At 32.5% G+C, this 27,643-nt stretch overlaps 1 protein-coding gene across 9 annotated transcripts in view; it reads left to right on the plus strand.

Annotated features, from left to right (window-relative positions):
• The window catches only part of LOC118190788 (E3 ubiquitin-protein ligase LRSAM1-like), a 153,963-nt gene that overhangs the window by 21,656 nt on the left and 104,664 nt on the right, over positions 1–27,643 (plus strand). For all 9 annotated transcript variants that reach the window (XM_085824893.1, XM_085824892.1, XM_035361564.2 and 6 more), the window contains 3 exons: positions 10,145–10,198; positions 10,280–10,324; positions 18,905–18,979. In XM_085824893.1, coding sequence (XP_085681019.1) covers positions 10,145–10,198; positions 10,280–10,324; positions 18,905–18,979 — 174 coding nt within the window. The remainder of the gene's footprint in view (positions 1–10,144; positions 10,199–10,279; positions 10,325–18,904; positions 18,980–27,643) is intronic.

Below are 27,643 nucleotides of genomic sequence, written 5' to 3' on the forward strand. Positions count from 1 at the left end.
GACGATTCCTTCTTGGTGTTGCAATTTTCACAAACGTGAGTGTATTTTTGGATAATATTGAAAAGGCTAAGGCAAAGCGAATGAAAATAAAGAACCAAGAGCCTTTAGATATAAAAATGAAAAATTACAAACAAAATTTCTACAGGTCCTATGAAGAAATAGAGAAATATGATTCACTTGCAAGACACGTCTTTTAGAACTTATAAAAATCTATCCTGAAAGGTTAAAAGAAGTAGCCCTAACAGTAACAGCTCCTCCTCCTAAAGTTAATGTGGAAAACTCTGAAGTTTATCAAATTGGATCTATGGGCCTCCAACAAAGAGGATCTTGCCAAAGCTATACTGTTTCTTAGAAATAACTAATGCCAGTTTTGCTATTTCATAATAAATGCTAATTAATATAAATAATTTGCTATGCCATAATTTTTTTTTCCTGTAGCATCTATTACTTCTTTTATATTAAAAAAATAAGCTGTAACCTATGCGTATATGTTTACACACACACATATATATATGAGGAAGTCAGAGTCTGAATCGGTCATTTTCCCTATCGACGCCACAGCCCTGTATTTAGCTTTGTAATTAATTTCTTCAGTTATGGGAAGGAACTTGATAGACATAATATTGAGTCACACTGTTAAGTTTTGACAGTCAATTGTGAATCACAACACTTTAAAATCTGTAAGTGGAAGATTTTTTGTCTTCTGACATAGAACCACAGATCTAGTGTAAGGGCTGCTTATCAGAGTTATAATTTTATTTCACAACATCATTTGAATATGAGCTTCTATAATATATTCTCTAATTTTATTGTAATAATAAGGCTTTGCTCCTACTAAGGCCGCTTTTCCATTTTCGATGCTGTGGCTCACAATCTGTGTGTGGCCAAGCATTTCATCGAATAATGTAGAAAATTGACTTACCAAACTCTCTAACTTGGCCTTTTTATTCTGCCTCTAAATGGTTTAGTTCAATTACCGGTGGCTGTGCTTTTCTATCTTCCAGTTTCTTCATATGCACACGGGATTCCTGAAAATTTTATTTTGCCTCCGCTATTGTTAAGAAATCCATACACAAGATTACGGATACTTGGAGATTTTTTACAACAAAGCATATGATCTTTTGCTGTTAATTTTTAACTTGAATGTGCAGTGCTACTTTACCTTTGCACAAGCACTGCTTGCCTTGATCAAAAATAACTTATTGCTCCCATCACTCCAAATAATCTGCACCTTTTAAAGTTCTTACAGAAAATTTTTTCCAATAGAAAGCTGCACTGATTGTCTAACAGTGCATCCATAGGGACATTATTCAACAATGTACTACTGGCAATGCCACATTTTTAACAATTACAGTATTTAATTGAATTTTAAAGGGGTTTTCTGGCATCCAGAATTATTGTACACACTTGTCCTCAGTATCTCTGGTTAATTAAAATTTTTTTATGTTTTCCTTCCTTCTGTTTTCTCCTTTGCCCTTCATTTTGGTTGCTGCCATTCATGGTTGAATCTTTCTATTTTCAATATTCTGGCCAAACTTGCCGATTTGGCTTATAGTTGTATTATGTTTCTTTCCCGCACTGAGCCTGCTTTTTATTTTCACGACGAGTTCAGACAAATATTGAAGAGTCATTGGAATTCTCAGTTCAAAGAAATCTGGTATTTGAGGCAGCAACCTAGAATTTAAATTTTGTGCAAATAAAGTCAGTCAATTCTTTTACTTAAAACTAATGTTTATTTAACAGTTCTTGGTTACTGAACAATTTTATGATGAGGAATGGGTGTCACACCCCAAATTACCCAACACCAATTTGCTAGTGCATTTATGCCAGTAAAAATCCTGTCGTCTTAAAGCAGCAGTTGCTGTTGTAACTTTCTGTGCTTCTAGTAGGATATAGTACAAAATGCAAATTTGACCATTCAAAGAAATTAGTTACCAAAGTCATCCCATCAAAAGTCAGTGCAGGTTTCGTGGCTGCCTTCATAATGTCAGCAATAAATCCAAATCCATCATTAGACTACCTAGCCCGGTAGGGCTAGCAACATTGAGAAGACTAGACTAAACATAAAATTTTTGGTCCTTATTGAAGTTCAGGTGCCAGTCTTACTTGTTTTGGTAACATATATGAAAAGAAAACTTCAGTAGATGTAAACAACTTATCACTATGTCTACTTAAATAAGCAGAAATGCAAGAAGAGTGTAAAAAACCCTTTTATTACGAACTCAAATAGTTTAACAGAAGGCACTCCTGGTGCTTACAAAACCAGTCACCATTTATGCTGCAAACTGAAAAGTAAGGAATTCAAATTTAAAGTAAAGCTTAATCTTAAGTTAGCCAAAGGCTACACGGAAATAATTAACATGCACGTTGGCTTCAAACCTAACTGGCATGACAGCACTATTTGCAAAATCAAAGCAACACTGTAGATACATTATTATTGTAGAATATCAACTAGTAACATGGCCTTCAACAGGTGGAATGTACTCTAAATAAACAGTCTAAAAACTCCCTGTAAATACAATCTCTTTCTACTTCATTTAAGTATGCCAAAGCTAACATTTACATTCTTGCAGGAAGGCAGAAAAAGGGAAATGACAGTATAGATTCTGGTATAAAATAACTGGTGTAACCAATCCTTTAATATAAACTCTGCTGCTAATGTAAACTGATGAACTAACTGTAACAACAAGGGTGCTCTCTGGTAAGTAGCCAGAGAAGGACTTCAGTAAAAGCCAAGTTTTTAATCTGATAGGTTGTATCAGACTCTTGCTTTGTAATTTTCGTAAACATGTGTGTAACTTAAACATGTTAATACATAATTGTTACACTATGACCCTATCCAAAACGATCCACCAGTCAAAGTGACACCCAACATTAATGTTTAGCTTTAAGAATTTTCACTTGGCTTTTGCTCACTTTCTTTTTCAGAAATAGTTCTTGCATCCACACCCGCTGTATCCAACTCCTCGCTTGGCTTTTGCTCACTTTCTTTTTCAGAAATAGTTCTTACATCCACACCCGCTGTATCCAACTCCTAAAACTTTAGGTAAAGAATACCTTGCCTGTCAGTTCTGATTTTTTTTTTTTTGTGCCATTCTTATGATTTATCAGCAACAAATGCTTGTTTTCACTGGTATAATTTGTTTTGCATTTAAACACTAATGTTCTATAGTGTGTTAACTCTTAATGTTGAAAATGTGAAAATACTTAAATATGTAAATGTAAAAATACTTTAATGTATTTTTAAAGTATATATGTATATCTTTTATGAATGTTGTATCGTTTTGAAGTGATTAAGAAATTCTTTGATTTTGTTTACACATAATGAGTGCACGAGTCAAAAGTCTTTAATCTGGACTTGTTGGGACTTCGGCGATTCTGGAATATCGGTTTTTCCGGATTATAGATAATCAGTTTAAATCTGGTAAGATGGCATGCAGAAATTATAAAATTAAAAATATGAAACCGCAATTTATGAAATAAAGAACAATTGTGATCTAAAGGGTATCAAAATTGACAAAAAAAAAAAAAAGCTTGATATTTATTTGTTTACTTTATTAAATATTTCTTTCAACGCGCGCATGCATAAAGCATACATTATGCATCGTCGAAATTAGAAAGTTGCAACCAGAAAACTATTTGATGTGTATTCATGATATTTATAATGACAAGGAAATTGATTAAAATTATATCGGAGTACATCGAGATGAAACACTACATTTAGTGAGGAATTATAAGCGGAATAAAATAAAAACATCTGCCCTGAAGATGAGGATAGTGCTGACTGATCAACTTCCAGTTCATTGCGTGCCACGACATCCCCCCCCCTTTCGCAGAGCACAGTGAAATTGATAAACAGATTTCGGAATGGTTGGAGGAACAAATCACCTCTCTTGTCACTTTCTTCATGCTTTTATCCATTTTTTTGCAGCAATTCCACTTTTTGTTTAATCGACATTGAAACATGCTTTCGCTTTGTAGATCCTTTGGCGGCTCCAGAATTGGAAACTCTTTTTGACATAATTGAAATTTCAAGCTTACTTTTTATAAAATTGCTCTAAATGTCTGTAAAAAATAATAAGCCGGATCCAATTAGAAGAGTAAGGAACAACGCAATCTGCAACATTAACTAAAATAGAAAATTAGATAATTTTAGCTTAGCTTATACCATCCGTTATACATTAAATGAGCATGCGTAAATGTATTATGCGCATGCATAAACGCATATACGCATGCGTAAAGGTATTATGCATTTACGCATGCGCAGAAAGTTTGTAGCTTTGAGGTTCGGATTATAGATAATTTCAGATAATGGACATCCTGATTAAAGACTTTTGACTGTATTCAGTTTTGTTTCAAAATGGTAAATGTGGTAAAACATAAAAAGGTGTAATATATTCAAAGCGAGGCATTTTAGGAATAAAATTCTGTATTAGAAGTTGTTACATGTAATATGCTGAATGTATTCAATCTTATAAATGTAGTTTCGATTTTTTTAAGCATAACTTGACGAACCAGTAACTCAATGACATGTTGATATTACCCTGTGCCGCCATAATGATTTTATTTATTGATATTTTTCTTCTGACATTTTTGGTTACATTGCTGGAAAATTGTTTATATTTGATGATGTAAAGAAGTGCAAGATTCTTCCTGGCAAAATGTTATTTATTATACTGATTGATATACACTTCAGGTGTGCTTAATTCTTTTAGTTTTTTATAAGTTTATTGCTATCCACGAATGTTTTATTTTGTTCTTTGAAAATAGAAATAATTAACAGAAAATTTTTTTATCAATGTTATTTAAACTGTGCCATTTCTAAACCTTGTAAAATGTTTTCTTTTAAGGAGTTTTTCCATATATTATTTTGACACTGTGTTACTTTTGATATATCTAACTTTAGTGTAGTGCCATTCTGTGGTAAAATGACTATACATCTTTTCTGGGTAAGGAAACCTCATTACAACCTTCTATTTTGGGCCATAATAAAGTTTTTTTTTTTCATCGAAGAATTTATCTTAAGTGAAACACATCACCAGGTCATTTTTTTTGCTAAAGAACGTAAACAAGATATGTGTGTTCTAGGAAATGAACTTGGTGGGAATATTACAGAACAAATGACAGTAATTGATATTAAGGATGCCATTTTAATGAGTAAGGAATATAAATAAGAGTTTACAAAAGATCTATTTTTTAACATTATTGTGGAACGAAAAGAAATAGCGGAACAGGAAATTAATGAAAGAAAAGAGCATGAGGAACACGAATATAAAGAAGAAAAGAGTGTGAAGAACGCAAGTATAATGAAAGGAAAGAGAAAGAAGAACGCAAGCACGAGCTTGTGAAATTGAAAATACAAATAGCTAGTTCAGGTGCTACTCATGATCCCATACCTGCTTTGGAACTCACCGACACGGATATCCTAAGTTACAATTACAAACTTTAATTCCTCACTTTAATCCAAAAAGTGATGGCATGAGCCTTTTTTTCACTTTATTTAAAAGGCAATTAACAATTTTGAACATACCTCAAGGGAAATGGGTAGTGTATCTCAGGTTTGTTACATAATGAAGTTGCAAAGGAATCTGCTAGTGATGCACAAGATTATGACATCAAACAAATTTTCTTAAAGCATTTTAAATTAAGTGCTAAAAAGTTTCAACAGTTATTTTCACAACATCGCAAAAGTTCTGATAATACATGGCGAAATTTTTACTTTGATTTGAGAAATTTCTTTGATGGCTGGATTGGCGAATTAAAAGTCAATACTTTTGAGAAGTTAAAGGATTTGATGATATAGGACCAAATTAAAAGACAGTCCCTTTTTGAGTATAGAGAACATTTTGTGGATCATTGGTCCGAGTGGACTGATCCTCTTCAACTGGCTGATAAATTAGATTTATATGGAGGAGCTAAAAACATCAGATGTAGAACCGTCAATAATGACACTCCAAAACGTCTCAACATAGTGGTCCTAAAAATTATAAAAATAACCCCCAAATTGTTAAAAACTCAGTGACAGGGCATGAGAGAAGATTGACCAACTGTTAGTTGTTATGGTTGTGGAAAATCAGGCATTGTTAGGGCAAAGTGTCCAACCTGCTCTCCTCCTTTAAGTAAAGAATCAGCTGACTCCAAAGCTATAAACGTACATACATTGTCTGTAGAGATGCTTCACGCGACTCTTTTAAGAATAAAAATCAACGGATTTACGAGAATTGTTTGTGCTGATACTGGAGCCAGCCACACTATAGTGGGAGAAACGTTATATTGTCTTTTGAGAGAAAGAGGAATAGAATTTAGGAAAACCAGTATGAATGTTACCTTCGCCGATGGTCTTCAGAAGGAAACAGAAGTGTATACAACACAAGAAGATATTGAAATTGAAGGACGATCTTTCCCTATAACTTTATTTGCATTACCTACAGCACTAGATAACAGAATGCTTTTAGGAACTGAATTTTTACGTAGTGCGGTAATTGTTTTAGACCTTCCAAATAATAGATGGTATTTCCATAATAATCCTAAAAAGAAATTTAGCTTTTGTGATTTTGTGACAACATTTTCAAACCATCCGAGCATCCAGAAAGTAATGCGGAATTCAACACAATGCAATAAAGAGAAAATGAAGGAAGACATCTAACTGGAAAAGAAAGGGAAAAACTCAATGCTGTACTAACGAAATATGAAACTGTGTTCCAAACAGGGGGAGAAGCAACTCCTTATATTGAACGCCACATAAATACCGAGAATAATCCTCTAGTTTCTGTACCTCCATCCCGGATGTCTCCACCCAAGAAGGAGATTTTAAAGAAGGAGTTTGACAATCTGTTGGAGAAGAAAATAATAGAAGAATGTGAGTCTCCATATGCTGTGCCAGTGTGCAAAAATCTGACTTTGCGTTGATTACCGAGGACTGAATGCTGTTACTATGACGAACTCATATCCATTACCTAGGATGGATGACTTACTGCATGCTGCTGAACATACACCATATATGAGAACCATTGATCTACGGTCTGGGTATCATCAAGTTAGCGTTTGTCCTACAAACAGAGACAAAACAATATTTGTTTGTTCTTTTGGAACTTTCCGGTTTGTTCCAATGCCTTTCGGACTGAAGACTGCTCTAGTCACTTTTCAGAGAATAATTGATAAATTCCAAAGTAGCTTAAAGGATATGCTTGTTCTCTCGTACTTATACGATATTATGATACTGTGAAAAACTTGGAGACTTTTGAAAAACATATAGCTGATCTAGAAGCGGTTTTTGAGAGATTGTTGCAATTTAAACTTTCTGCAATTTTGCTTGCAGTAAAGTGAAATATCTTGGTCACTGGATTACTAGTGAAGGAGTAGAAGTTGATCCAGAAAAAACGTCTGCTATATAGAAGATGCCTGCTCCAAAAAAACGTGAAACAAGTGCAGTCTTGCAGACCTGTTCCTGGTATAGAAGATTCATACTGAAATTTTCAGAAATAGTTAGCCTTCTAAGCAATCTAACTAAGAAGAATGTAAGCTGGACATGGGGACCAGAGAAATAAAATTCTTTCCAGACATTAAAAAGACTTTTTGTTAGCCCTCCCATCTTAAAGCAAAATGATGCAACAAAGCCTTACATTATTCAGACCGAAGCTAGTAATTATGCTTTGAATGCTGTGCTATTACAAGGAAAAGGTTCAGAGGAACATCCAATAGAATATGCTAGTTGCTTGTTGTCTGCCACCAAAAGAAATTACTCTACAACAGAAAGAGAAGCCCTTGCGGTTGTATGGGCCTTGAACAAATTTCCTGGCTACATTGATGGTCAAAAGATTACTGTGGCATCAGATCACCAACCGTTGAAGTGGATTTTAAGCTTAAAATCACCTATGGGTAGACTTCAAGGCGGGTAATGCAATTGCAGTCTTATAATTTGAAGATGGAATACATTCCTGGAAGAGCTAATTTTGTAGCTGATATGTTGTCATGTCCTGTGTGCAACCATGAAGAAGAATCATGTGAAGACTGTACAATAACCATTGCCATAACATGCCAACCAGAAGTGCAGCAGAATTCATAGAGAACAGCTGAAGGATACAGATTCTAAAAAAATCATAGATTCTTTCGAAAGTGAAGTCAAAGATGAAATTTTTCTAATTGGACCAAACGAGGTTATAGAATAAATCAAGGAATGTTATATCACTATTCCCCAGAGTCTGAATCAGAGAAAGCTCAGCTTGTAGTACTAAATACATCAATGAGAAAGAATTCTTCAACAATATCATGATGCTCCTACAGCAGGATATTATGGTGCTGAGGGAACATGCCACAGAATTTCCCAGAGGTATTATTTCACAGTAATGTGCAAATACATTGCAGATTACATAAAAAGCTGTGACAAGTGTAACCGTTATAAACCTTCAAATCAAAAGCCATCTGATTTTTTACAGACACCAATATATGGTCAACGCTTCGAAACACTTACCATCGATTTATTTGTTCCACTACCTAAAAGTAACAATTAAAAAAGTGGATTTTGATTGTTGAATATTGCAACATGAATTGGGTGGAGCTTATCGCTTTACCCTCTGCTACTGCAAAGGAATGTGTCATTATATTAATTGAAGAAGTTTTCTTATGATATGAATTGCCTGTTAAACTAATTAGAGATAATGGAACTCAGTTCGTTAATGCTATCATGCAGCAAGTGTGCTTTCTTATTAATATTAACCAAGTGTTTATGCCAGTGTATCACGCACAAGCAAATCCAGTCGAGAGAAAGAACAGGGATTTGAAACCTAGATTAGCCATACTTGTGGGCGACAAGCATTCTTCTTGAGCAGAAAAACTTCTGGCAATTAGTTTCGCAGTGAATACTCATAAATGGGAAACCACCGGCCAAACTGCTGCATTCCTTCAATTTGGTAGAAAGTTATATACACCAGATGATGTTACACATGATCTTAGGTATATTATCTCCAATGATAATTTTGTAGCAGGAATTACCCCATATTTGAAGAGATTTGCCACCACAGTTAACCAGGTAAAAGAACTAGTTGAAAAAAAAAACAGGACTACCAAAAAGAATATGCTGGCGCAAGTCGAAGACCTGGATACCAATTTAAACCTGGAGATTGGGTTTGGATTTCCAAGCATCCTGTGAGTAAATCCACCAAACAGAAAACATCTGAGTTTATGCCTCATCGAGACGGCCCTTACATTATTATGACTCTGTTCACCAACTACCTATGAGGTTTCAAACTTAAGTGAGCCACATACTCCATTAGGTGTGTATCATTCTTTGGCCGTAGGACCTTGCTTTGACTCGAGTTCATCACCTCTTCAACCTCTTTGCAGAAGAGGACGTCCCGGGAAACGTACTGCTGGTTCCTCCTCGGGACGACATCGGAGCCAGAGGGGAGGGGGATGTAACGGACAGCATGAGTGCATTAACATCTTTCAAAGACTCATCCACTTCTTCCATTCCTTCCGCTCAGAAAGAGAATTAGACCGCCATAAGTTACTTTGCATTCTCGAAATAATCAAGAACTTGTGTTTCCGGACAGTGCTTCAAAGAGAGGTCTCTTTGCCCAAGAAACCAAAATAACTTAGACAAGACATACTATTACAATAGCTCCCAAATCTTCCAGTTCTATCTCCTTGCCGGGATATCGGCGAAGCCAGAGGGGAAGGTTGTAACCAATCCTTTAATATAATCTCTGCTGCAAATGTAAACTGTTGAACTAACTGTAACAACAAGGGTGCCCTTTGGTGATTAACCAGAGAAGAACTTCAGTAAAAGCCAAGTATTTAACCTGGTAGGTTGTATCAGACTCTTGCTGTATAATTTTCTTAAAGTTAAATGTAATGTCTGTGCGCAACTTAAACCTTTTAATAAATAATTGTTACACTATAAAGGACTCTTCTATGACCTTATCCAAAACAACCCTCTAATACTAATTTAAACAAATACCTTACAACTGTAAATGTTCTTAAAATTATTTAAAGTATTCATTTATATAATGCTGTTAAAAAGATGGGAAAGAAATATTTATTTAGATTTACACATATATCTTATCAAAATGTTTTGGCCTTTTATAAGTAAGTATTTTGTCTCATAATTCATATAAACTATAATATTTGAATAAAATATTTTTAGGCTAAAGAAACCCCTGAGCCTGTATTTGATCTTGCTGACTGCAATTTGAGTGATGTAAGTTTATTTACATGTTATTCTATAATATATCACTTCTATTCTAAAAATACAGAAACTTATTTAATTGTGTAATTTTAGGTGCCTTCAGGTGTGTTTTCTATGTGTCGTGTCTTTCTGAAAGAGGTAAGTTTATCTGTAATTTAAGATTTTTTAATATATCTTCATTAAAGAGTTACAATTATCTATATAATGTACATACATTTTAATAATTATAATAGGCTGATATTAATTTATACTTGTAGGAACTAGTGAAGCTTTTTAAACCATCAAAAGTCTTGAAAAGTTAATTTAAAGTATGTGTGTGGGGAGGGAGGGAGAGGAATGAAAGGCAAATTAAATAGAAATAGTTTTAAAAATATTGAAATTATTTCTATACTATTCTATTAATACTTGAAAATAACTTGAAAATAAATATTTTGCTAGAAAATAACTGATTAATAGTTTTTCAACCCTATTAATTATATTTATTTTAGCTGGCTTTTTGTTCTACAATGTTCTTATGTTTTCCATAATTATTGCAGTTTGATGAAAGCTGCATAAGGCAACAGTCAGCACAAATACTCAGTTATTACGTAACTAAAATTTCTGTTATACTAAATACATTTCAAGAGTGCAAACTAATTCCTTGACATCTGACAGATTCTTTTACCTCATTGCACGTAATTAACTTTAATACTAACTGTTAAAGTCATTTATGAAACATAAAATGAATGGATAGTTTAAACTTTTATAAATTGTGTAGAAAAATAAAAATAAATTGTGTAGAAAAATTTTCTCACCTCCAATTAAAAGCAAATTTTCATTTTTACTTACAATTTTTTTTGCCATTCTTTTTTTTTTTTTACATTAAAATAAGAATATATACTTATGTTAGATATTTTAAATTATGTTGTGAACATTTGATTAGCATATCATTAGGCAAGCAAGCTGTTCACAACTATTATAAAATTAAAGTCAATTTGAGCATACACGGCATCGCTGTCAGTGGAAGGTGATAAATCTGGTGACTGTACTTTACGTGAAGCATGTTTCTACTAAGATCTTCCCTGAATCTGAGTTTTTGATGATCAGTCAGTTTTGCAAATATAATTTTGGGCAATACATGCATAAATCTAACATTACCCAGAAATGATCAGACCTTTACCATATGTATCATATTTTACATATCAAAGACGTGTATTCAGTAAACTGATATAAAGTAGCAAATGATAGATGGTTTTGTAAATAAAGTGTGTTAATCATCGAATGTGATCATAAATGATTCATTTCTTGTAATGCTTAAAATATCTATAAGGATGCCAACTTTTACAGATTTTCCATAATTATTACTGATTTATATCCGCTGTTACAGAATTGTAGATGCCATAATTGCATGACTTTTCTGTATGAGTGAATCAAGTAAATAATAAATTTCGAGTAAATGATGAAAGCACATGACTGTGCTGAGTCATGATGTGTCTATTATATTAGATGCTTATGTTTATATTTGTGTCTATTATATTATTGATGCTTTTACAGTGCTGGTGTCATATGCACATGCTTTGTGAGCTGTGCCAGGCATTAGTACCTTACTTGTTGAAAGCATAAAACATATATGTAATTTTTGTTTTTATTAAAAACTGTTATGATAAATATATATATCATGTCACTTTTAAAGAAACAAGAAGTTTTTCAAAGATACAGACAGTTATATTGAAGAATAGCCATGTTTACTTGTTTCAAAATTTTCAGAAAATCATATTCTGTGTGCAGGTGTGACTTTTCAGTTGCTTGTGGCAGTGGTAACAACTGTAAGCAGTATGTGAAATCTAATAAATAACAAGACTATAATGGGCTATGAAGATAAAATCAGAGACAGTGTTATTTTTCAATAAAAACTACCAGCCATTTTCTTATAAGTGCAGAATATTTCTAAATGCATTTCTATATGTAGACTGTTTCTAGATTTTCTTATTAAATGCAGGAATTATAGGGACTTTTAACATTCTGTGGAAGAATCAGAACTCGGTTTAGATCCATTTCATCCAGTCAGACACTGAATGTAATTCACGCAGAAATCATTTATTAATTGAACTGTTAGAGTAACAGCCATGCACATTTGGCTACAGCAAAATGTACAAGTTTGATTTTATCAGGTCAGGGACATTTTTAATCTTTTGTTTCTTATGCGTGGATACGTTGTTATTCTAATCACAGTCTGAAGAATACTTGAATATCGCAATTATAATTCAGTTAGCATTGTTGATAGTTCTACTGACAGGTTGTCATCTCTAGGTTTTGTCATTCTAAAAACTAGTGGCTATATTTTGACACAGCCAGCCCCTGTTATTTTCAGTTTTTTTTTTTTTTTTTTTTTTGTGTGTGTGTGTGTGTGTGTGTGTGGGAGTTGGACTATCTATTGATGAAGTTGGAAGCTTGTATTTTTTCTATCAGCTTGCATCGAACAGCATACATTTTGGTTCACATACTTTGTCAGTTAAAAGCATACTCCAGGCCTGGAGCATATTCCAGGTTAAATTAAAAGTATACTTCAGTCTTTAAATACGGCAAGTATTTTCTCATCAATATATCACTACTGTTGTAATATCTTGTTATTTAACAAATAGCTTTATTAATTATTGAAGTGGTAACGCCGTATTTGTATGATGCAACTGTTGCTCAACAACAGAGGAAATTGTTTTAAGATGAGGATTCTGAAGTTTGACTAGCTAGTAGATGTATGAAAATTTTGCCACTTAAGAATTTTATATAAATTATCTATCTCCGTAAACTAAAAATAAAATTTAAAAAAAAAAAAAAAAAAAAAAAAAAATTTGTGATTTGATTATACTGCAGAATTGGAAAAAGTTGTAGTTCTCGCCATGCAGGCGTGTGGTAGGTAGTAATGTCATCCCGGCGTATTACAGATTGTATACTGTAAAAAGTGTACTGCCAAACTGGCAAAAATTGCTTTTGTTACTGCCAGCCAGACATGGAGATAGATAGTAAAATCGTCAAACTGACAAGGGTAAAATTCCATTTTATTGCCTAACTGGCAAAGGTGTTTATATAGTTATAGCTAACAAGGCTTGTGAATAGTGAGATAAAACGTCAACCCGACGTAGTATTATATTATTTTGTGCCAACCTGGCAAAGTCTCTACATATAATAAAACAAAGAGTTTGTCTGTGTGTGTCTTTCGTTTGCGTAGCGCATAAGCTAATAGACTCGCGGCTATGAAATTTGGTACAGAGGTGCATCTAGACAAGAGCCAGTGCACCTTGAAGCGATTTTTTCGAAATTTGATTTAAAATTTTTTTAATTTTATGTTTTGAGACGAAATCGAGTCATTTTGAGACATAACGGGCTATATGAAAGCGAGATTTTACTCTATGCACTCCATTTTCACATCGTCATGAAATGTAGGCACTTAGCTATTTTACAAACTTAAAATAAATTTCGTGTTTCAATAAATAGATTAAATACGAATTTATTTAGCAAAGTGAGCTTAGCACCTTTTCAACTGGATTCTTTCTAAAAAAGTTTATGTTTAAAAATGTACAGTTTATTTTTCTTTTATTTTTAGACACGTTAAACTTTCATCCTTGCGACTGCTTATACAAAAAGAATTTTGGAAAAATGATAATATTTTGTATTTTTAAAAATTTTTTTAAATGAAGCTTCCGAGTACACTTCTCACATCTTTACAAATATGATTTTGGCAACAATTTTCCTTTCTTATTGTTGTTGATAGATTTTTGATGAAATCGCATCATTTTTAATAGTTTCATTCTTTTAGAAATATGGATTTGGCAACAATTTTTCATCGTATTTCTTATGTCACTGTTTTTAAGAGATTGGCATATTTCATTGCCATTTTTTTATATATATAATACATTTTTATTGATGTTTTTTATAAAGTTGTTCTGCAGAGTAAAATTCTGCACTGAATTTTTTGTTTTTTGAGTTTCTTTCATGTTATTTTTTGCTTATTTCACTGTTTGTAAGATATTGAAAAGTTTTGCATGATTTTTTTCTTCAATGGAAAGTTGGTTAATTTTTTTATTAGGATAATTAATATTTGTTTTAAGGGATATAGCTTATTTCATTGTAATTTTTGGTGCTACTTTGGTAGACGGTTGCAAGGATTTTGGCAATTTTTCTTTTGGCAAGTAATACGACTTATGGGAAACCCATTGCTGGATAAGTTATTTATGGTAACCGATACTTTGTCGTCATTTTATTTAAAAAATAATGCGTTTTATTATGCATAAATTCCGTGTTTTAAATATTATTTATCGCTTCTAAGTATTAAAAATCAACTTAATTTTGCATTTTTATTTGAAATAAAAATTTTGTTGTTTACAATATTTTATATAATTTTATGTTGTGAATGATGTAATCAATGACGTCACCTTACTTAAAACGTAATTGGTTTTATTAATATCTATAAATTTAATCTAATGTTTTAAACATTATTTATGGGTGTTAAATTAATTGTTAAATTACGGCTGTTTAATTTTGCATTTGTTTTAAAAATGATTTCAATATGAACTATTTATTATGGTTAATTTATTTATTAGGATATTTAATATTTATTATAAGGGATATTGCTTATTTCATTGTAATTTTGTTATACATAATAACTTTTTTTTATGAAGATGTTCTGCAGAGTAAAATTCTATGCAGTTTTTAAATTTAACTTTTGGTGGTCCCTTCAGCCATTTTTCCTTTACATTTAAAAGCCAGACAAAGGCTGGCAGTGAAGCTGCTAGTTGTTTAAATAATTCTTTCCAATTGGTTAGAATGAATTTCACATTTGACAAGTTAAGCCTTGCTTAAATTATACATTTTTAATACAAGTCCGATCTTTTAGATTCAATTTTAAAAGAAAGCCTATTACAGGTAACTTGTTCAACATGTCATTCTTAGCTAGGAGGAAAAAAACAGGATTTAAAAGTACTGGCAGAAGAGTTAGGTTTAACCGTGAAACCTGAATTTAAGATTGCTCAGTTGCATAAATTGATTACTGAAAGTCCCGGTTATGATGAGGAGTTTACTCAAGAACTACTGGCTGCATTTAGAGAAGAAGGAGAAAAAAAGGAAGAATGTGAAAGAGAAGAAAGGGAAAGGGAACGTGAAAAAGAAGAAAGAGAAAAAGAACGCGAAAGAGAAGAAAGAGAAAGAAGGGAAGAACGCAAAGAGAATGCGAACATGAAAGAGAAGAAAGAGAACATGAAAGAGAAGAAAGGGGAAAAGAATGCGAAAGAGAAGGGCAAATTAGAGTTTTTGAGCTACATAAACTTCAGTTGGAAGCAATGGCTGCAATAGCACAGACGGTAGAAACTATGCAGCTATTTGAGCAGCCCTTAAAAATCAGAATTCACGATGTCATGCCACCTTTCATCCGTAAAGAAGATGAAATAAGTTTATTTCTGGTGTTATTTGAGCATCAAGCTAAAATTAGGAATATACCTGCTGAAAATCAAGTGACTCAACTTATTTCATTGCTGCCTCCTGATATTGTTCAGCTTTTTGCTAGAGAACCAGAAGAGGACGCGACAAAGTATGAATATGTAAAATCTTTACTGTTACAACAATTTAAATTGAGTGCGGAAAAATTTCGACAATTATTTAATAAACACCAAAAATCTACTGAAAGTACTTAATATGATTTCTACTATGAATTAAAGAATTATTTTGAAGGATGGCTTAACGGATTAAACATTAAAACTTTTGAACAGCTTAAAGATCTCATGCTGGTTGATCAAATTAAAAAGTGTACTTCTGATTTCAAAGAACATTTTATGGATCAATGGACAACCATCATTTCACCAACTAAAATGGTTAAGAAAATTGAAGATTTTAAAGATGTGAGAAAAACAATAAAACCAAAATTTTCTGCCAATCAGACTGAGAAAATTAACAAAGGATCATTTAAACCTTGTTGTGGTAATTTTGTGAAAAAAATAGAGCATCCGCCTCATTTTAAGCATTCTGATAAATGGGATGATTTAAAATACCATAAAGATCATCGACAAAGGAATCAGTTCCAAAACAAAAACCAAGAAAATTTATATGACAAAAGATATCGACCACGTTGTTTTGAGTCTGGGTCATACGGACACTTTAAGCCTCAGTGCCCTTGCTTTTAAAACCAAATGAAAAGGTAAATTGTGTATTTTCAAATGATGATTTGTTAAAGACGTTACAATTAATGGTTTAGTTAATGGGTATGAAATGCGTATTCTTCGAGACACAGGAGCCACAGTAGATGTTATTTCTCGAAAATACGTAGATAACGCAAAAATGACTCTAGAACATGTCTGGGTACAATATTTTTTAAGTGACCATTTAGTATGTCTACGGTTAGCTGAAGTTGAAATTAATTGTGAACTTGGTCATATAAAGATAAAGGCAGCTGTTGTTACAAATGATACTGGCAGATATGTATTGGGTAACAAAACTGCTCAGTTGTTCAAAGATAAACAAGTTCAAAGATAAACAATTCAAAGGAATTAATTGAATCTCAGCATCAAAGCAGAGATCTAGCCTCATTGCTTAGCAAAGCTAAAAGTGAAAATTTCAGAAATGATTTCAAAGTAAAGGAGAACGGGCTGTTGATGAAAAAGAAATTAGATAAAAATGGAAATGAAAGGGAATTAATTGTTATTCTTGAAAAATATAGGAATCAAATGCAGAACTACACAACTTTGATGCAGAACCAAACAAATAATAGTGCTAAAACTCAGGGTAATTTGGTCAGTACTCTCCCTCCTAAAAGTCAGGCCTCTGTCAATGCTTCACAGAAATCAAACAATCTAAGAATTCATCTACTGATGAAAAAACTGAAGTTATTAATATGGAATTTGACTCACTTTATTTGCTTGGTGATTCATCTTCTATGGATAGTGTGAGTGATTATTCCCCTACAAGTTCCCCAGTTTCTTATTCTCCAAAAACCAAAGATGTGTTTGATAGTTTGTTTACAGCAGATCAAAGAACTGCTGATAAAAGAACTCGTGAAGGTGCTTCTAAAGCTAAGAAATTAAAAATACATTCAGAATCTATGCACGCTTCAGAAAACTTAGCAAAGAGTAACAAACATGATAAAGATACTCAAAGTTGCCACATTCAGTGAGAGTGCAAGTAGCAGATAAGAACAAAGGTTCATCTCGCAAAGAGCAAAAACTATCTGGCAAGAAAGAACTGACAAAATTAAACGATTCTCAGTTAAAAGCTCTAGATGAATTGCCAAGTTCTGGAGTTGATATGCAAGTCAAGGAGAAGTTTTTAAAGAAACTAAACAGACAAGAGCAAGTTGTTGAAGAAGCAAAACTGCCACAAAAGCCTCTGTCACACTCGCCTGATTTCAATAAGGAGTTTATTTTGCAAATTGATGTTTCAGACTCTGGTATGGGTGTCATTTTATCTCAAAAAGGTGAACGAAACAAGGAACATCCAGGATTATACCTCAGTAAGAAGTTTACAGAAACTGAAAAAATGTAATCTGTCACAGAAAAGGAATGCGCTGCCCTAATATTTGCTGTAAAGAAACTTCAATGTTATTTAGACAGGCATACTAAATTCCTCATCATGACCGATCATAATCCTCTAGTTTGGCTCAAAAATAATGTGAGTCTAAATCCGTGACTTATGAGATGGGCACTAGTACTATAATCCTACAATTACACGGTCATTCATCGAGTGGTAAAAACCATAAAAATGTAGACACATTAAGTCGTACTTCCTGGCCTGATTAAATAATTTGTTTCTCTATATAGATAAAAAAAATAGTTTGTTCTTTCCTCTATTCCTCAGTGTATGTTGTTATGTTATTTGTTATATTTTAATTCTGTATTGTGCTGATATTGTTGTTTTGAAATATTGTAAACTTTAATTTATAAAAATATAAATTAAAGTTTATTTGGAGGGGAAGAGGTTGTAATATTTTGTTATTTAACAAATAACTTTATTAATTATTGAAGTGGCAACACCATATTTGTATGATGCAACTGTTGCTCAGCATCAGAGGAAATTGTTTTAAGATGAGGATTCTGAAGTTTGACTAGCTAGTAGATTAGATGTATGGAAATTTTGCCACTTAAGAATTGTATATCTATCTCCATGAACTAAAAATAAAATTTATGTTTTACTAAGAAGATTATCTATTTTGTCAATTACTGCAAAATACATTACACTGTATTAAGAAAGTGAAGTTTTTATTGAAGGATGGTTGAGAAGGGAACTGGATAAATTGACAACTGAAATTTTTAGTATAAGAAAATCAAAAGTGTGAAAAATTTTTGGAATTAAGTAATATGAACTTTCATTTTATGTTTGATGATATATTCAAAGTGTGCATGCCTCTTCCTAATAAAACTTTTCTTTATAATGTGTGAGTTTTTTTAATGTTGATGTGGAGTTTTAAGGATGAAAAAATTGAAAATCTAGCATCTTAAATTGTATGATAGGAACTGTCAATTCCACAGTGACCACTTGACAATTTTTGCTAAATCATAACCGAATACTAAAATTGCAAGCTATCTCATACGGCATTCAGAATTAGGAGAATAGTGAACAAAAGCCAGAGTTTTTATGCCAGATTTACAAAATGTAATCAGAAAATATAAAAACTAATTAATATTTCCACCAGTAATGAATAAAAAATAGATATTTTTATATTCATTTTTTTAATGCAAAGTAATATTTTTAATTTTTTAGACACTTCTCCTTCAAAATAATCAACTGACATCTCTTCAGGGAGGAGGGTCTCTAACAGATCTTAGTCACCTTCAGGTATGTATATAATTTCATAGTTCTGAAAATTTATTTATTTATTTTGAAGATTTACATACAGTAGTGCTCCATATTCATGATGCAGTTCATGTTTCAGTATTTATTGTATGTATGTGAAATTGCTGATTGACAGAGAATGCTACAGAAGTAGGATATTTGTTAAGCATATATATAAAAAATTCAGTTGATAAGTTAGGCATTGTAAGACATTACCAACATTAGTTAAAGTAATAATAAAGTATTACACTATATTATATACTATGCTGTTAAGTTATGAAATGTAATTGATAATCTCTTTCTTTTATGCATGAAAATAAGCAATTTCAGCATTTTAACTTAATCATAAAACAATAAAAGAGTATACTGAAAATAGAAATCATTCTTTCAGCAAAGCTGGGGGAAAAGTGATATGGCTATCACAGCATTGAGGGGAATTGGGAATACTCTTGAAGGATATAAATTTAATAGAAATGTGGTCATGAACGCATATAACAGTAGCTCAAATATTCTTTGACTGTTGATGGTTGCATTCCTGTCAGTATATTTGTAATTGTTAAGCACAGTGGGGTAAAAAAAAAGTGCAAATCTGAGGGGTAATAATGTATTTCTGGGAAGCCAACAGTATTTCATGCATCTGAATTGCTATGTTTCACTATGTTACCACCTCTTGCCATTTTCCCCACATTTAGAACTTTTGAAAAGCTTTTTTTCCCCCCCTCTTCTGTTTGGTCGCGCTATAAACTGTGAATACAAATGAACCGATAAACCATGGATACCAAATTAGCATATATTAGAGCAACTGTGGTCATAATGTTCTTTAGTTTATTAGAAAAATTCATTGTAGCTTGAGGAATTATCATCATATATAGTACAAATATCATAGATTAAAAATTGAATTCCTTACACTTAAAACTACATTAAATTCATCTCATTTTTGTACAGTTTTGCACATGGGATTGGGAGATTTTAAAAACGTCATAATGTCCAGTAATGTATGTATATTCATATGTAATTCTGCGTATAGGTACAGGTATGTCATTTATATAAAAACAAAAACAATTAACTTTTTGAAATAATGTCCTCTAAATGCTGATTCTTTCTGAGGTAACATTCCTGAATACGTGAATGGGCGTGTCTCATAATTTTCTTCAGTATGTCAACAGTAACAGATTGAATCTCTTCGCATATTACAGCTTTGAGTTCATCATCTATCACAGTATTGAGACATCCACAAGTTTCAAGAAATTTTGGATATTCATTACATTTGGCTAAAAAGTTTCAGCAAAGGTTTGCTAATTGAGATCGCTATCCTGCAATGGGTGGATTAGCTGGAGCTTATATGTAGTTTTAAGACTTCATGCAATATTCTACTTAAATTTTGAGATGTTAATCCTAATTACTTGTCATATCATCGTGTAGAACATTGCAGACTTTGCTCGATTGCTGTGTTTACTGCATGGATAATCTCTGAAGTTCGCATTGTTTTTATTTGTCTTGCATGTTTCAAGTTTAATATTGACCTCATGGCTTCAGATGTTCCCGCCCATTTCTTCACAACTGAAATGGACAGCCCCACGAGTGGCCGAGTGGTAAGGTCGCTGAACACTGGTAATTAAGTCTAAGGTTCGAATCTTAGCCTGCCCAATTAATTTCTTGGTTTTAACATGTATACAAGCCAGGTTCCCTGAGAAAATCCTCCATGAATATATCTCTCCCCTTAGGCAGATAGCCCTCGAGGCTTTGCCATGATTAACCCTCTGAGCGTTATGACCGTCTTTATCCGGTCATTAGAAGTTTTGCTACTTGGCATGTATTAGCTTCTAATTTAGGAATTTTTGCTTTCTTACTTTCTTTAATAATGCAAATATAATCTTAATGAATGTAAGTTTATGAAAATACAGACTAAAGTAAGTAATTATACAAACTCAATTAATAAATGCTGTTTAAATACTGGTCTTCATGATGGATCTAAAATTCTGTACCGCTCAGAGGGTTAAATAAACCAAACCACAGCTGAAATGGCCTTGCATATGCCACATTATTATGTTACTATATTTAGCAGTGACTGTATACTATGCGATTCAAAATCTCCCACACCCGGGTGCTACCCTATACTTTAAAAATTTTTGTCATATTTACATATTTCTCATATTCCTTCAGAACTTTTGCTGATTGTCTATCTGCTTTTTCAACTGGACTTCAAAAAAAATTCTGTTTGACTCTTTTCTCCATATATATATACATATTCAAATTCCTGTTATTGTTGATACAAAAGCAAAGTTATAGAAGACATTTAGCAGAAATGGCAATAGAAGCTCGCTAAGATTATGTACTGTGCAGACATAGATGACAAAAGTTTTAAACCAATTTATGAACAATATATATAGAAAAAAAATACAATAAATAAAATTGATCAATACTAGAAACTTAAAGGGTGTAACATAAGCATTGTCCAAAAAAAAAAAAAAAAAAAAAAAAAAAAAACTCAGTTAACTATTCATTAACTCCAAGGGGTTTTCCTTTAAAAAATATTAACTATTAATGAAACAGTAAATATATTACCTGTTTTATGGATACTGGCATTCAATTACTCGCGAAAAACATAGAACAAAACTACGCGATTAATTTGAATTTCACTTGACTAAAAAGGTCTGTGCTTTTGGCCTAGAAGGCACCTGAAAAATTAAACATTGAATATACTTTAATTGGTAAATGCTGCTGACTGTAGTTGCTCGTGGGAAGTCACAGCTTAGTAAAAACATTGCCGCTAGACCTGAAAAATACTTGTACTAATAATGTCGCCTTCAGCGGTTGCTCACTGGAAACCACAACTTGAGATTTGATGGCGTTTATCCATGGAACAGGATGCCGCCCACTGCAGTTGCTCACCGGAAACCAAAACTTGAGATTTGACGTCACTTAACCTTGGAAAAGCCAACATGGCCCGGAACCACGGTACTTATCGATGAACAACATGCATCATAATAACATCTTCCAGGAGCAATGAAATAACCAGGAGCAATGAAAACAAGAAAGATTAAGCCAGAGCGATGTTGACTATTCATTAACCCCAAGGGTTTTTCCTTTAAAGAATATTACACTATTAATGATACAGCAAATATATAACCTGATCTTTAAATACTGGTATTCAATACGCAAAAAACATATCACAGAACAAAAGCTATGCGGTTAATATGAATTTCACTGCATTATAAATAGGTACATCCTTTTTGGCCAAGAAGGCACCTGAAAAATTAAACTAAATCTTAGTGCACTTGAACTGGCAAAAGCCACTCACTGTAGTTGCTCACGAGAGATCACAGCTTGGAATTTATCGCCGCCGAACCATAGAACAGGTTGCCACCCACAGCAGTTGACCACCAGGAACCACATCTTGAGATCTATCTCCACCAAACCGTAGAAACAGGATGCCGCCCGCGGCAGTTGTTCACATCATAGCCGCTTTGCAGAATCCAGGAAAAATCATCATGGACTGGAACCACGGTACTTATCGCTGGATGGCACGTATCGCAATAATGTCTTCCAATGAGCGACACACCAAGGAGCAATGAAACAGGAACAAGAAGGACTAAGCCAGAGCGACGCGAGATACTTATACATGAAGTAGGCATGACATCATCTCACAGCAGCCAATCAGCTGTCGGCACGACTTAGCTTTTCACTAACTTCAAGTTTCGTTTTTGCATCTTAATTAGGCTGGAACATTCCGTTCTTAATACAAACAGTGGCAGTGCAAAAGAAGTAGAAGTAATTGCTATATCCCTTTAAAATAAAAACTAAACCTGATGTAAAAGTTAGAATTATTTCAAGGAGGAGAGATGATGCAGAAAGAGGGTTACAATAGGTCATATTTTCAACAGATGCCCCCCACATCATCACCTCTGACCCGAAATAAAAACTGAATGCCAGTATTTTTATAAAATTCAAAACAAGAATAAATAAATGTAAATGTAACGATACACAACTCCACTCAATTCAAAATTTTTAGGGACGAAGTGCACATCTTATCCTATTTTTCAAAGTTTTAACATAATACAAAAGTCCATCATGTTACAAAAGAATACAAAGGCATATGTATGATCATACATTCAATACATTTACCCAGGGCCCTGGTCAGTTGCACAACATTCATTCTATACAATTTTACATTATCTAATACTCATCATAATATGACTTACAACATATTATTATTTTTTTCTTCAATGGTATAGTCCAAAAGAGTAAAAAAAAATTGAAACATTTAAACAAAACTCTTAATTTAAAGTTAAATACACACAAAAGAAAAATTTCATAAGAAAATTGCTGCGCAAAATCTTATCAAGTTATGTTTATTCAGCGGTTTTGTCATGGAATCAGCCAGATTATCTTTGCTTGGAACATATTTTAGATCAAAAACTTTCCTGTTCCTGATCATGAATGAAGAATAGCTTTACATCTATATGTTTCGTCCTTGAGTTTTCAATGGGTAATTTTGTAAAACTTATAGCAGACATGTTATCCGCAAACAATACAGGTTTTGAAACATAGTTACTTGCAATTTTAAACTGAATGCATTCATCCAAAATGTTTTTAAACCAAACCAATTCTTTTGCTGATTCAGTCATGGAAATAACTTCAGCCTCCATAGTAGACAAACTCGCTCCCCTTTCTTTAAATGTACACCAAGATACAGTTGATTCTCCCAAAAAAGTAATTTGTCCACCAATGGACACTATATCATCTCTGCTTGAAGCAAAATCAGAATCTGAATATACAGGGTGTTTATAAAGTCTCGGACCCATTTTGATGATAATCTCATAAAATAATAAGGATAGATTCAAATTAATAACATAAATGGTTAGATAGACTCAAAAAGTTTCATGACCCTTGTCAATGAACTTCCACGTGTGCAGAATTTATCTAAAAAATCCTATCTGGAAAATGAAATTATCTAAAATTAACCACATGCGCAGACGATATTTACAAAAGTAAAAATATTCAAGCCTGAAAAGGAAAATATATAAGTTATTCCATCAATAAGTGCCATAAGTTTGTTTATATCTTCATTATTTAATGAGTTATTAAATATCAAAATGGGTCCGGGACTTTATAAACATCCTCTATATTGAGCTTCAGTTCCTTGCATACCAGTTCGAGTTTGTAGTGTCTGTTATTTGAAACGTATCCTAAAAGTTTCTGTAATCCTTCCCAGTGAAATTTACCAGGATTGCTTTGAAACTGAGAAAATATATTAACAGCATAGGCTATATCTGAATGAGTATGATTTCAAACGAACGAGAGGCATCCTAAAGCATTTTTATAAGGATAATTTGTCATCTTGGTCATTTCTTCTTGTGTACTGGGACTTTGAGACTTTGAGCATTTCACACCTTTAACTATTGGGGAGGGAATTTGTATTTTAAAAGACTTAACCGATTAACATGTCTTCTATATATAATTGCTGATGAATTAGAACACTATTGTTCTCATATTCAAATTCTACACCCAAGAGGTTTCTTGTATTACCCCAAATTTTGAAATGAAAAATGTGAACTCAGAACTTTTAATATCCATTTAGCCTGAACTTCACTTTTTCTGAACACAACAATGTCATCAACATAAATCAACAGAATGACAAAATCTTTAAATCGATAGACACAATTACACCAGTCAAACTTGGTAAACCCTAGGTTATATGGTGTTCTATCTAAATTGTAGTACTAGAATTGCCCGCTCTGATGCAGAACATACAAGGCCCTATTAAACGACACACAAAAGTTTCTTTATTATAGGCTTTATAGATCGATTTTATAAATGACTTGAATAACTGTAGTTCCATTTTTCCAGTTATTTTGTACCAACTTTGTGATTTGCTGCCATAATTTTAACATGTTAATTTTATCTGGCTCAGGAATTGAGTTAAAGCCTCTGCGAATCAAAAAGTGCCCTATTATTAAGACTTCTAAATCAAGAGTGTCGGTGGTCGGGAATTTAAAATTTCTTCAATTTGAGTCATAATTTTTAAAAATTGTTTGAATGTCAATTTTGCATTACCCATGGCACATTTCAAATAATACTTAAAAAGAATTCACTCCTACCTCTCAAAAGCCTCCAAAATTATGCTATCAGGGAGGTAGAGATTTTGTCAGAACTCACGTAGCCAGCCGGTACAGTTCAGTGTAAGATAAGCTGTAATTCTTTCCTTGGTTAGATCTTTTCTGATTTACCAAAAAACCATTTTGTTACTTTCTCAACATGATTCAGTTGCATTACTGCACCACTTGCAGAGTATCATATCTCCATTCTTTAAAATGCCTTTGAACAGATATTGGAGTTCTAATGCTGAAAAATGATTCAGCTCTGGACAAGTCTTCTCTCATTACAAATGCTGCTGAAGGAAAATTTTGTCCTTCGTCCTTAGACAGCTGTATAAATGCCTGCATGGCTAAAAATGGTCCACTCTCAGTACCATAGATAACAATGGTAAAGCTCAAAATCTTTAAGTAGCTTGCCATGCCTTCATTCCATAAAATTCTTTGTTACTTTCTTTAATTTGGATCAATACCTTGGTACATGCATATGTCTGCAGTGAAAGCAAAAATATGTTTTCTAAATCTCACCATAATTGAAAATAAGTCTTCTTGTATTACACTAGTGTTATACTGTATAGAATTTTCATTTGGTAGTTAAGGAAGCAGCATTAATTATTACTCTCATGGGAGTTTACTTACTTTTCTCTTCTATACACTCCAATATTATGAATTATAATACATTCCTTGTTTCTCCTCACTGTTACTAATTTAAATCATGTGTCCTAACTGTTGATATTCTCTTAAAAAATCTGAACATAATTTTGAGTACTCAAGATTCTTCATTAAGCATTTCCATCAGGAATTCAATTTACGTGTCACAATATGTTTGGAACTTCTTAAAGTGACTGGATCCTGTTTTAAGGACATTTTAGCCACATAACTACTGGTATAATTTTCATAATAAAATTTCCTTGTTTTTAGGTGTATCAGTTTCAGCGTTCTCTATTTCCCCAAATTTTTTCATTGTTTTTTTCTAAATCATTTTCTATGACGAATCCATAAACAATTTAGTATCACTTTCAGTGAATATGCTACCATTTACTACATATTCAAACACTGTGTTTTGTAAAGTTAAATGCAAATGTTGTTAGTGTAAATGCTGCAATAAAAAAACTCTGCCCTTAAAAAAATATCAATATTACATGAGGTATTAAAGTTAACATTTGCCAGTTTTATATTATTTAATCCCTTTATGCAAACATTTGATATTTTAGATTGCATTAAATGTTATTTTTTACACAGTTAGAAAATCCAGTTCTTCGAAACTTCAATCTTTGTTTTTATTGTAGCTTTAGTATGTCTTTTAATCATCATAGATGAGTCATTCAAACCAGAAGAGATGATGATGATGGTGTTAAGTCAGTCATTTTTTGCACATTAGAAAATCCATTTCTTTTTCAAAATTTTCAACTTTGTTTTTTATTGTAGTTTTAATACATTCTTTAATTATATCATAGGTGAATCATTCAAACAAGAAACTGCAATGTTAATTTTTTCTCTTTTTAATTGAAGCCTATCTATGCATTTTTTTGTATGAAATTTGACGTTGAGCTTACATCCATAAGAGCTTGGTACTGTTAAAATTGACATATTTTATCCTTCATTAAACAAGTACCTGTACTCAACAAAATGTTTTGTAGTTTATTCATAGAACTCCTCCCTATAATCGAGTGTTTTGCACTTTAATCCGGACTGTTCCCTCCCCCCTAGGAGATCTGTTCCCCCCGGTCATCAATCTTTGAACATATGTTGAAATTGCTCTCTGCACATGTAACTTTTGATGAATTGGTTTTATTTTACCACCATAAAAAAACACAAGCTTATGTGGTGTCTTTTCCACTCAAAACAGGAAACTTACAGTTTTTAACATTGTGATTAGAAGAAAAACAACTGGAACAGAGATTATGTTTTTTCACTATTTCTAATATTTCATAACTATTTTAAACCTTTTTCTGATCTTTCTTTTGCAAACTCTCTTTTTTAATGTGCCTTTTTCATCAAAGTTTCATGTTAGCATCTAATTTTTTACTCAACATGAATGCAAAAGTAATAGATGCGAATCCATCTACTCTTTGTTCTGATGCTCGAACATATTCATTCATGTTATCTATTAAATTTAATATGGCAGATGATAACTTATTTTATATATTCACTGCATTAAGGAGTCTCTTTAAATGCATATATATTTGTTCCCTTTTATTTGAATAACATTCCTTTGACAGTGACCAGACAAGATCATAATTTGCATCCGTAATAGCAGTAGATTTTATGATTAAAAAAGCAGCTCTTTTTAAAGAAGATTTTAAATATTGAAGTTTTACAGAGCTTCATAAGTTTAGATTTTGATGAATACTGGCTTTAAAATTATCTCAAAAGGATAACCAATCATGTAAATTGCCATTGCAAATAGGTAAGGATATGTTTGGTAATTTTATCTTTCAAGATTGATCTGCAGTAAAAACCACATTTTTTTCAATCAGATGTTTTTCTTTTTAACTCAAATTTCATATTATCTATTCCATCTATAAAAATTTTTTTATTCACCAGCATAAGTATCAATTTCTTTATCATC

Source organism: Stegodyphus dumicola, chromosome 10 (genome assembly GCF_044657685.1).
Source record: "Stegodyphus dumicola isolate Sdum_Otavi_A_Nest chromosome 10, ASM4465768v1".
Taxonomy (NCBI): domain Eukaryota; kingdom Metazoa; phylum Arthropoda; class Arachnida; order Araneae; family Eresidae; genus Stegodyphus; species Stegodyphus dumicola.